The following is a 12,058-nucleotide window of genomic DNA, read 5'->3' as shown; positions in this document are numbered from 1 at the left end:
ACTGTGTGCTGAAGACCTGGGGGGTATTGGGGGGTGGGGCGGGAAGGATTGCATGGAGGGGACTGTAACCATGGCAATGAGACGATTTACGTTAGAATGAATGTAAAACTAATGTTCTCCTATGTAAACTATCACATAATTCACAATAAAACATTTAAGGAAAAAAAAAAAAAGAGTATATAGGGCCCCCAAAGAAGAGTGTGAAAATCTTGTAGCCTTGATCTACTAAGTCAGCACTCCCAGGGTGTGTAGACTGGAACACCCAAACAAAATGCTCCCTAGGACAGGATTCCAAGCCCTGTGTGTTTGTGAACTCTCCCATCAGCAAGCTTTTACAAGACCCATCAGAGTTCATCAGAGTTCTACAGGGTCCATGAAAGCCACAGAGAACATGCACTATTCACTGTCCTGAGCACTTTATTAATATTAGCTCAGTTAAACCCCAGAACAACCTGATGAAGTAAGTACTATGATTGTCTCCATTTTACAGATGAGGAAGCTAAGGCACAGAGTGATCAGGAGACTTAGGGTGACACAGAGCAGCCTGGCTCTAGTGCCTGCTGTCCACACTCTCTTTAGAAAGGCCACTCTTGGATTTTGTTCACAAGCATCTCCCAAGTTTTCTCTCAGAGCATCCATTAACGCCTGACCAAAGGAACTCAGGAAACACTGCTCTGGTCATCGGGGAACTACAGAAGTTCTTCCTGTCAGTTTTGTAGGAAGCTGGGGGCAGGAGGCAGGGTCCGCCCCTCTCTTCTGCAGTACCACAGAAGTCATCTGGATGGGATCCACCTTATTTCAAGGCCATTGAAGAGAAGCATCGAGATTTTGGTTTCAGGGAGATAAGAAGAGGAAGACCAGTGATTGACTACGCTGAGAGAACAGTGTGTCATGTGTGTGTTTCCATATGACAGTGCACAGGACTCTGGGGCACTTTGTACTAACATTCCCCAAAATCCCCTCACAGTTAGCTATTGTTGTTCTAATCCCCTGCCCCAGGCAGTGTTGGTTGAGGGCCAGCTCACACACTCTGGAAGCAGCAATGAAGTGTCAGCCCATTCAAGCCAAAGGAAGCCTGGAGTCGTGTTCTCATGGCCGTAGGAATTGTTTCTCTGGGAAGGGATTTTAAAATAACAGACAAGCTGCGGGAGGAGCCCAGCCAAGGGGAGAAGAGAAGCAGACGACCCCCAGAGCTTTAAGAAAATGCCTCGCCAGATTTGTATATTGAGGCTGCCCCTCTCAGTTTTCTAGAAAAGTCCCCCTTCTCTATCACACTCCTACTTCATAGGAAAAAGCAGGACCCTAACCCCAACCCCTAAATCCATGGCTTATGTGGAGGCAAACCAGCAGACAAGGGCCTCGCTCCGGAACGCTTCTGAACAGCAAACCTGCACAGGGTGGAGACCATGCCTCGGTTTCTCAAAGGGAAAAGGTCAAGACGTCTGTTCATCCATTCCTTCCTCTGTTCATACAGTCAGTGACTAGTCATCGAACACGTGCAAATGCAGTGCTAGATGCTAAGATTCTGCTACAAAAACCACAAGGAGGAAAATGAGAGTATTTTGCAAAAACAAGGTGTGTGGACACTGTGCTTCCTTTCCAAGGCTGAGAAGACACAACAAAGAGCGCAGAGTGCCAGAAGAACGGCACATCTGTCTTAGAAGAAGTGCAGCCAGAATGCTCCTGAGAAGTGAGCAGGGTGAGACTTCGTCTCATGGACTGGGGACACACTGTCAGGAAGGTCCGTCTCTGGAGAAGGACATCATGCTTGGTAGAGGGTCAGTGAGATAGAGGGACAGTGGCTACAACAATGAGCTAAACCACAGAAGTGACTTTGGAGATGGTAAAGGGACAGACAGCCTTTTGTTCTGTTGAACACAATGACACGCAGCAGCAGCAGCAACAACTAATCAAGTCCGACTCATCTCATGTCGACCCCACGTGCCCCATCAGGCTTTCTTGGCCCCTTTCTGTGGGTGGGTTTGAGCACAAACCATTTGTAACAAGATAGGAAAAACCTTGTGAACCAGACATAAGAACTGGGGATTCCTGCACATCCTAGGACAAGGCACTTCCAGCTACAGGTTCTAGCCTACTGGTGGGCTGTGGAACCAAACCTTTGTGTCTTGGCAAGCACTTTCCTATGAAATACAAGGGTCTTCAAAAAGTTCATGGAAAATGTCATTATCTTTTCATTCCATTTTTCCTTGAACTTTCTGAAACCACCTCATACATAAAATGCAATTAAAAAAACAAAAAAGAAAATATCACATATGGAAACAGTACATATTATTTTGTGAAATGTTTCCGATATGTGTGAGTGTACATATATTTGTCACCACGTAAAAGCTATTTCTTACTACCGGTCTGTGGTGTAGCGAATGATTTAATCTGCATCTTCTAGCCTGCGGATGTTAACAGAGCTCTTTTTCACTGTAAAAACTTGGAACCCAGGCATGGGTATAAAATGAGCCATCTCAAATGCAAACGAGGGGGAATCTCACAACGGTTAAGGAAAAGCCAAGTGGAGCGTGTCCTTTGAACCCTGAGATCCCTGCGCATTGAGCCTCCTCAAACCAGAGACAGAAAGCTGTGCCGCTGGAGCAGTGGCAGAGGGGCAACAGCAGCAGAACCAAGAGCCGGACACCAGATGGAGCCCTGAGCTTCCGAACCCACTGAGCAAGTGAAGCACAGTGGCTTTGGGCAAGAATCTCGCTTGCAGAGTAGGGCGCCTGCAGGCACTTAACTGGGGGACAGGAGGAGATCAAGTTTTCTGACTCATGACTCTGGAGAGGGTATATCTCTTAAAGTGGGTGCCAGAATATATTTTATTTAATAGTTTGTTAGCTTGACTTCTAATTTTAACTATTTCCACCTATAAGGTGTGGCTCTCTATCTGCACTCTTGCCCCAGGCCCCGCAACTGTCCCAAGTAGCCCAGGCTCAAAAGTGACATAAGGTCAAGGGAATCTACTCACATATCCTCAAGGCCATCCGAACCCAGAATCATTCAAATGGCCTCTTCCAAAGTGTACCCCAAGGGAAGAAACCCTGTACATAGTACCACTGACAAGAATGCCAAATGGTATGGCCCCTCTAAAGAGAAAGATGGCAGTATCCTACAAACTGAAACATGCGTCTGTGTTACCTTGTGTTTACTTGATACAGCTTTTCTATCCAAGTCTTCTGAATTCCCACTAAGTGATTGGGGAAGGGGGGCGGACCATGCAAATAAGGTATCGAGGACTCTAAGGCTGGGATTGGTTACTTTTGCCCTCCAGCTAGGTTTAAAAGGAACCGTCTCAGAAATAAACATGGAAGATCCCAAGACCATCAAGAAGGAAGAGCATGAGTGCAGTGTGAGATCCCTACCTAGGGAAACTGCTGCAATGGCAGAGGCAGTGGCATGCAGAGACGGAGCAGCTTCGGGCTCTAGGCCCAAGGACTAAGTAAAGCTGAGTGACTACGGGCAGGAGACTAGCTGGCAGAATGTGCCCGTTGGACATTCACAGCCTGGCTAAAAGAGCTTTGTAACACTTGTATGAGCAGGGCAGAGGCCAAGAAACCACATGACTGAGAGACTGAAGACAAGAGTGTGGCGAGCCTGCAGACAGGAGGCCTTCCTGACTAGAGAACTGCTGTGTCCTGAGTTGGTTTTGATCCTGAATTGTACCCTGTTCACGTCCCTAATAAACCCCCTAATCATGAATATTGTTATGGGCTCTGTATGGCCATTGCAATGGATTGTCAAACCCAAATGTGAAGCAGAGAGCTCTGTGGGAGGGATGGCTGGTATCGGAATAGGTAAAGAGGGTTATAGGGTGGGAAGCATGCCTGACCTTTGCTTCATAGGACTTGACCTTGGAGTGATTTTGAGTTTGATTCTCTTTCCCCCTTGTGAAATCAGGGGACATCAGACATGACCCCTCACCTGGTACTCACACATCTACTCACCTTTTGACTCCGAAAATGCACTCTTAGAATTCTATCCTAAAGATTCACTTGCAAAGCTCTGAAATGAATTATCTATTGTGGCATTATATATGGCCAGAAATTAAAGATAACACAAACTGTCATAGATCAAAGCCAAGTTCAGTAAACAAGCCATTCACATTACACAGAGCTAAACTGTTATTTAAAAAGGGAGGGAGGAATCTGTGCTCTGACGTCTGAGCTCACAACATATCGCGGAGTAGAAAAAGCCAAGAGCAGCCCAGTGTAACTAGCACGCTATTGTTGTTGTTCAGTGCCATCAAGTCCTAGGGACCCTACACACAACAGAACGAAGCACTATCCAGGTCTGTGCCAGCCTCACAACTGTCATTACATTGCTACTACTGTGTCAGCTATGTCGGGTTGCTAACCACACGGTTGGCAGTTCAAACCCACCAGCTGCCCTGAGAGAGAAAGATGCTTCCGTCTGCTCCGTACTATAGGGTCACCGTGAGTCAGAATCGACTTAATGGCAGTCAGGGGGAAATACACACACACTTCCTTATATTTGCAGAAAAGAAACAGTGGAAAGACAAGAGAAATATTCATTCAAAAGATGGTAACCTACCTATCAATGGTAGATAAGGGGAAAGTTGTTTATAAAATATTTCATAGCTAAATGAAACAGAAACACACCATTTTGCAACCCTTAATGAGAAACAATGGATGTAGACAATGTTAACATGATTAGAGAAAAAGAGCAATGATTAGAGATTATGAGACTCCTGGTAAGAGAATGCCACACCATCCAAGAGGCAAGTTTGCCAAAAACAATAACAATAAAGAAGGAGAAACGAAAATCTAATCAAGCTACTGGAAATACAGAGGATAAAGGAACAAGTGAACAGGCACCATAAGGATACAATCAGTAAAAGCCTGAGTAAGGAAAACTCTAAAAGGCCCAGTTTCTTGAACAATTAAATTCCAAGACAAAAAGAGAGGAGAAAGAAACATATAGACAGAGATGTGCTGGTATTTAACACTCAGATTTCCAGGGGGGAAAGAAAGGCATGTCCCACTGATATGATATGACAGACCACTCAGGAAGCGTTCTTGCCAAAACAAAAGGAACCAAAACTAAATCTTACCAAACTTCTACGGCTAGCCTCCAGCCCAGAGATGTCGTAGGTAAAGGATAAATGCCATCACCCACTGGGAACTGATCTACTCAATGTAGAGTGTGGGCATTCTATGGACAACCAGCTTTCTTCAACAAGTCGGAGGCACGAAGGCAGAGGTGGGAGGGTAGATAGAACTCTTCTACATCGAGAGAGACATACGAGGCACAATAACTAATAAGTCAGCTTTATTTGAACCCAGACTTGAACAAACGCACAATAAAAAAACACATTTTGGACCATTGGAGAAATCTGACTGTGGACTGGATTTTAGATGATGTAAGTTTGTTCCGTGTAATAATGGCGTGGCAGTGATGAATCAGATGTATGCAGAGAATTCCGGGTTAAATGATCATCAGTCTGGAATTTGCTGTAAAATGCTCCACACACATGAAAGAAAGGGGGTTGAAATAAATATGACAACATGTGGCCGGCTGTTAAAAGTGAAGGCTATGATGGGTGCATGAGGGTTCATTTAACTATGTATTTTTCTGTAGGCTTAAAAACACCCACTGACATTTTTTTTTTTACAACACAATATTCTGAAAGACCCCCAAATCAAAACATTAAGCTTCAGAGAAAAGAATGGTTCTCAGTTGAGTGTGATTTTTGCCCCCAGGTGATATGTGATCATGTCAGGTGACATTTTGGTTGTCACAGCTGCAGAGGTTGGAGGGAGGTTGGTGAGTGGGTAGAAAGCAGGGTTACTTCTGAATATCTTACAGTGCCCAGGCTAGCACCCATAACAGAAAATCATTCAGCCCAAATATCAAGCGTATCCAGGCTGAAAACTCTTGAGATAGCGGTAAGCAAAGTCTTCTAGGTGTTTGTAGGAGGATGGCTAACCCAGTAGAGGAACCACACCAGGCAAAAGAAAGAGCGACTGCAAAGACACAGAGCAATGAGAGAACATCTCCAAGAATCAGACAGCACATTTTTACCAAGGCGATCTTTTATGCAGTGGAAGAGGGAAGACAGTTGATCACAAAGGTCACCTGCTTCCAATTTCCCATCCCTCCCAGCTCAATGCTAGCACTCTGTTGTCCCTTCTCAACAAGCTGGCCCGAGCTGCTCTTCCCAGTCCATGACAACTGACGTAAGAGTTGAAACCTCTCTTCCATCTAGATGGAGAAGATGGTGGGACCACACAGGCTTTAATCAAGGGAGACACGGCCACTGCTGCCATTGAGAAGGATGCTTCTGGTAGCAGTACAGAGAAGGAAGGCAATAACTAGATTCAAATGGGTCCCATCCAACTTCAGAAGCCAGGTTGGTAGACCTGCAGCACTGGGCCTGGGCCTGGCAGAGAGCTCACACTTCTGATGGTCTGACCATGGCCAGCACCTCCACGCCCTGGACAGAGAGAAGGGACGTCAGAATGCCAAGCCCTCTTGTATTGTGAACAAGCTACAACTTTGCTGAAATGAACCAAGTCCTCCTGACCTCCCAGCAGAGATTGGAGACATGAGTGTCAACCATTCAAGTGAGCGAGTCTGGGTTTGCGATGTTGAGATGCGGGGTTCCTGTGGGGAGAAGAGGCTGCTGGGAGGTGACATGGACCCCTGGTGGACTGCACACCTGGACACCTGACAGACTGGGCTCAAGGTGAGGGTGACAGGCTCACACAAGTGGAGCACAGGGCAGGATCTCAGAGGAGCAGTCATTGTGAGGAAGGCTCTTCGTAGTTCAAGGTGTGTCCTGGAGGGAGAGCAGCCTGAGCATGTGGGTGACCCCAGGGAGGGACTAGCTGGGCTAGAGGGCAGTACCACAGTGCAGGAAGGGGCTCTGTTAAGGGGTCTGTACCAGTTGGAGCAGGGGGATGCACTGAGTTAAGCAGCCGGGACTCTCCTGGGGCTAGCGGGAAGAGTCAGAGGATGAGACAATGGGAGGGCTGAGGTCAGCTCAGTGTTTGCAAATCCTGCCTCTCAGCATCTGTTTCAGCTCTCAGAGCCCACACACACATGCCTTCCTGTGGACCCTCACAGCCAGCATCCCTGGTCACCATGGCTACACGGTCATCACAGCATCAAAGTTGCAGAGTTGAAGGGGCAAGGTGGCCCTGCCCTGAGCTCTTCCCCTCCTCTGGGTCTAACCCTCTGATAAGGACCAAGGGCCTCCCCATGCCACTGTCTCCTCTAGACCTCCCTCCCAGTCTCACGTTCCTCCCAAATGGCCCTGAGCCCACTTCCAGGGTCTCTTCTCCCAGGTCAACCTCCCAAGCAGAGCCTGCAGCCTGTGTGCTTACCTCCCAAACAGTCAAAGCATGGCTATTTGTGAGGGGGGTGTTGGTGGACTGATCTTAGAGGTAGACAGTGTGGAGCCCCTGAGATTGTCTATGAAGCCCCTAAAGAGTGGGGAGGAGGCCGGGTAGGGAGAAGAGGGTAGGCTGATTCACTCCATGGTGCCATTTTCTAGAGCAGAACCCAAGGAGTCTAAGAATAAGAAGTCTTCTTCTGAACTGACCTTCCAAAGGAAGATCCATTTGTCAGAGCTGCTGGAGAGACCTAGTTACTGAACCATGTCTTTGCTTGACTTAGTCTATGAGCGTTTAGTGCTGGGGGATGTGGGCGTCCACGGATTCTCTTGTAGCAGAGAGGAGCTTATGGAATGAGTGGTTTCTTTCCAGGTAGAAGTGCCCATTCTACCCCTGCCTAGAATCTCAGGTAGCTCCCACAGCATCTCTGGTTTCTCTAAGTCAGAGAAACACTCTCATTTCAAGAATTCATAGGAAAACATTATCTTGTATCCCAATGCAAGCTTCTCCCTCCTCCAGTTGGAGATGGGCAGCGGGAATGGGGTGCGGGACCTCTTCCCATCCAACACTCATAGTCTTCTGCTTTCAGCTGCTGTTTGGTCCCTGCAGGGCTAGATACAGAGATGGTGGGGGTGGCGGGAGGAGGGAGAGAAGGAGAGGTGAGGTAAAGGATGGATTTACATACTCCAAAATGTTTCACAAATGTCTTCTCCTTGTCAGGGTAGAATGAAAGAATTTGGAGGATCAGACCTTAGCAATACTCCTCAGTCAATTGAAGCTGCGATTCCCTTCAGCTTTTATTTAGCATCTCAACAATTCAAGGGCTGGTAGAATCATTAGTGGTCCATACACAGAACCCTCCTGGTTCCTCTTCTTTTTGCCAAAATAACTTGACTAGAGGAATCCGCCCTGGGTTTCTGATGTGAGGCAAGTTAGAGCAGTGTATCCCAGAGGAAGACAAGATGCCCCGGCACCTGACAGACCCTGGACACGTGTGTACACACAGGAAGGAGACCACAACCCAGGTCCCCAAATCAGACTCCAGCAAGAAACAATAACAACCAAAGAAAGGAAGACTGCTTGTTCTGATCCGCGCTGTCCTTGCGCTCAGTAACTGCTGTAAACAGACTGAGGGGGCCAAGCCAGAGACCAAAGCTTCAAAGAGCAACATATCAATGCAGTGCCTAGTCACTACTTCTGGGGCTCTTACATTTCAAAAGCCAGGGTCACCTGTGGCTAACAGCACATGAGACATAAGAACAAGGACACTTAGGCCAGCTCAAACCTGTGACTCGCCCAACCACAAGCCAGGCACCTGCAATGGCCCTGCAGGTCTTCTCACTCTGGAGGGTCAACCTCAAGGGTCTGGAAGTTGCTCCAACCGTTCCTAACATCTCCGAGTATTCGATTTAGTAATCCATCTTCAACAAATTCATCTGGATCGTCTCTGAACCTAATTATACCTCTCAGTTCTACTTCTCGTGAAAAGCCTTCTGGAAGATGACCACGTCTGTTTGGGCTTCTTTTTTGTTTGTGCTCGAACGAAGTTTTCCCATTTCCTCAATGCTAATTCACCAGCACCAGAATTCCAGAATTCACTCACCCAGAGTCCTGGGGTGGCTCTGTGGATTAATGCACTGGACTGCAAAGTTGGTTTGAACCTCAAGGTCGGTGGTTCCAGCTCACCAGCCACTCCTCAGAAACCCTATACAGGGTTGTTATGGGTTGGAACCAACTCGGCAGCACTTAACCATAACAACATCCACTCACCCAGCTGAGACATCCCTACAGCTTCTCTCAGTATGCACAGTCCAGGCAGCAGAAGCCTTTTTCGTTTTGTTTTGTTTTGTTTTGTTTTGTTTTGTTTTGTTTTGTTTTCATTCCCATGCTTTTTGGTTGCAAAAGTAGTCCATGAAGCCATGCTCCTTGTAACAGATGCAAACAGAGCAAAACACAGAAATCCTCTTTTACTCCTCTGCTTAAGCCCCTTGGCACTGCAGGATCAGCACTGGGCTGCGAACCACAAGGTCGACAGTTCAAATCCACCAGCTGCTCCTCAGAAACCCTACACAGGCTATGAATCCAAACCAACTCGACGGCATTTAACAACCGCAACAAGAAGCAACTGTTAAAAATGGTTTCCTCTTTATATACCTAGATGTTGATAAGACTTGTTTTCATAAATGAGGTCATAGTATACGTGATATTCTGCAACTTGAAAAGCTTTATGTTTTAGACGATTCTCATATGAAAGTGTGGAAAGATCAGATTATTGTGGGTGTTTGGAGAATAATTCTAATAGAAGCCTCGGGTAGGATTTCCAAAGTAAGGGACGTAAAATTGCACGCTAAATTTCCCAGAAACCCTTTATGTTTTTCTGAGTTTCTGCCTTATCCACTCATCTGATGCACAGTGGTTGCTTTTGTTTTAGCCCAATACAACATATCCCTGCCTCCTCCCTCTAAGGCACTGCCCGAATTCCCCTTGGTGGCCCTTTAGGGGCTGGTAACAATGAAAGAGTAAAAAGAACTGGGACAGGTCTCTTGGTTCCCTCCACAGTGATGTGCTGTAGAAAGCACAGGATTTGCAGAAAGGAGGCAAGCCATGAATCTTGACGCTGCCACTGAACTTGAGGACCTCTTTTCTGAGCCTCAATTTTCTCAGTTTCCTCCGGAAAGAACTAACCCAGAGTTGGTTTAAGGATCGAAAGAGATGGAGGTTAGAAACGCGGGCTGCGTATTCTCGAGGGCTATTGGAGCTGTGTGAGTTATTATTATTATCAAATGAGGATTTTGTTGTTGTTAAGTGAGTGCCGTCGAGTCAGTTCCGACCCATAGCGACCCTATATCGGGTTTCCGAGGATCAGGTGGTGAGCTTGAACAGTCAACCTTGCAGTTCAAACGGCTTTGCAGTCTGGCGCATTAACCCACAGCGCCACAGTGTAAAAGAATAAAGTTTAACTTGCGCGTTCAGTGTTTTCCAAGGGAATTCCGACTGCGGGTAAGGAGTCGCAGCCCGGACCGTGCGGGAGGTGGGCAGGGCGCCACCTGCTGACCGAGAAAGGTCGAGGCACCGCGGGCCCCCTCGATTGCGCCCCTGCGACCCCGCAGCTGAGTCATCGCCAGCAGCTAGAATAACCCAGACGTTCTTCGGCGACCCCGGCCCGGAAGACTAGATGGAACTGCCTAGGGAGGGTCGACTGGCGACCCCCGAGACCTAGTCCAGAGCACAAAGCCGCGGAGAAGCAGGTGAGCGCGGCGAAGCCACGTGAGTGTAGGAATGTACCAGGGCTGAGAAGGCCACCCCAGCTCGCCGCCGACGCCCCCTTCCGCGCGCCTCTCACTGCAGGACTGAGCCCGCAACCCAAGAGAAGAAGGGTGGGAAAGCAAGACGAGAGGGTGAGCGTGCCGGAGACCCTCGTCCCCACCGGCTCCCGGCTTCGGTCCCGGCTGTCCTTCGCCCCCAGCCGCCGCCGTTCCTCGTCCCCACCGCCCGGCGCCCCCAACCACCGCCTGCCTTCAGCGCGCCAGGCCCGGCGCTTCTCGCTACTCACCGGCGGCTGGTGTAGCTGTTGCCAGGGGAGCCGGCGGCCGGCTCGGGGTAGCCGTGCTGCTGCAGAGCTGCGGCCGGAAAGGGATAGAGGAAGCCGGTGGCCAGCGCCGACCCGCAGAGGCAGCAGCACGCCCAGGGTAACAGGAGAGCCAACTTCATCTTGCGCGGCCGCCCGCGGGGACCCGCGGCTCCAGCCCGAAACCGAGGGAGCGAGCGAGCGAGCGGAGCCCGGGTCCGAGCTGGCTGTGTCTGCGGCGCCCACGCCTCTCCGGGGCCGCCTTTTCAAAATTCGGCGAGGTGGGCTCTGCGCCGTCAAAGGGGGCGTGGGACTTCTTCATTAACCCTCGGCGATCTGGGACGGACGAGGCAGCAGCGGCAGTGGCCACAGAGCGGAGATTCGTGCTCCCCTGGGGTCCTGGAGCCCCGCAACCCCACATCACTCGTGAGCTGCTTCTGGACCGAACCCTCCGCTGTCCTGCAAACGCGACGCAGTTTCACCTGGGAAATGACGTTTAATCCCCACCGCTCGACACCGTAGTTAGTGCTGGTGTTTGTGGCTGTCAATTCGGCTCCGAGTCATGAGTTAATAGATTCGGACTCAGGACAGAGTGCCCCATAGGGTTCTCAAGATTGTACATTTCTAGGGACACAGACTACTCCATCCGTCTGAAAAAAGCAGCTGGTGAGTTGGAAGGCCCACCTTACGGTTAGCAGCGGAGCTCTTTAACCACCGCGCCAATGCTGGCCGTATGTTCACATCAAATGGTGTCCAGCCCACTCGCATTTTTCAGAAGTGGAAATTAAGATTTAAACATTTTACGCCAGAAAAAATAGGGCTCTTTGTACCAAACCGCTGCGCAGGGCTTCCGCAAAACTTCTTCTCCTTTCACCGCCACTCCCACCCTCTGTCTTCACAGAGAATAGGTTGAACACTAAGTCAGTTCCTAGAACCACAGATCCCTGAGTCATCCAATCCAGGAAAGAGGCTGGGGACGATGGCATACATCTTTTAGAGGTGGAGGAGCTGAGCCAAGTGGTCTTATCTGCACTGCTTGTACCTTGCCCAGGGGACAGATGGAACCAGCTCTAGCCTGTGTTCCGTGGGAGCCTTTTTTCTGGTTCTCCCAAAGACAACCTAGGGC

The 12,058-nt window shown here is 48.9% G+C and overlaps 1 protein-coding gene across 1 annotated transcript in view; it reads right to left on the bottom strand.

Annotated features, from left to right (window-relative positions):
• COL26A1 (collagen, type XXVI, alpha 1) overlaps positions 1 to 11,075 on the bottom strand; it is a 240,604-nt gene extending 229,529 nt beyond the window's left edge. Inside the window, exon 1 of the mRNA XM_006859825.1 lies at positions 10,918 to 11,075. Within this exon, the coding sequence (XP_006859887.1) occupies positions 10,918 to 11,075 (158 nt within the window). The remainder of the gene's footprint in view (positions 1 to 10,917) is intronic.
• Between the last annotated feature and the right edge of the window lie 983 nt (positions 11,076 to 12,058).

Source organism: Chrysochloris asiatica, unplaced genomic scaffold (assembly GCF_000296735.1).
Source record: "Chrysochloris asiatica unplaced genomic scaffold, ChrAsi1.0 scaffold00034, whole genome shotgun sequence".
Classification (NCBI taxonomy): Eukaryota; Metazoa; Chordata; class Mammalia; order Afrosoricida; family Chrysochloridae; genus Chrysochloris; species Chrysochloris asiatica.
This window is presented reverse-complemented; position numbering and strand designations above follow the sequence as displayed.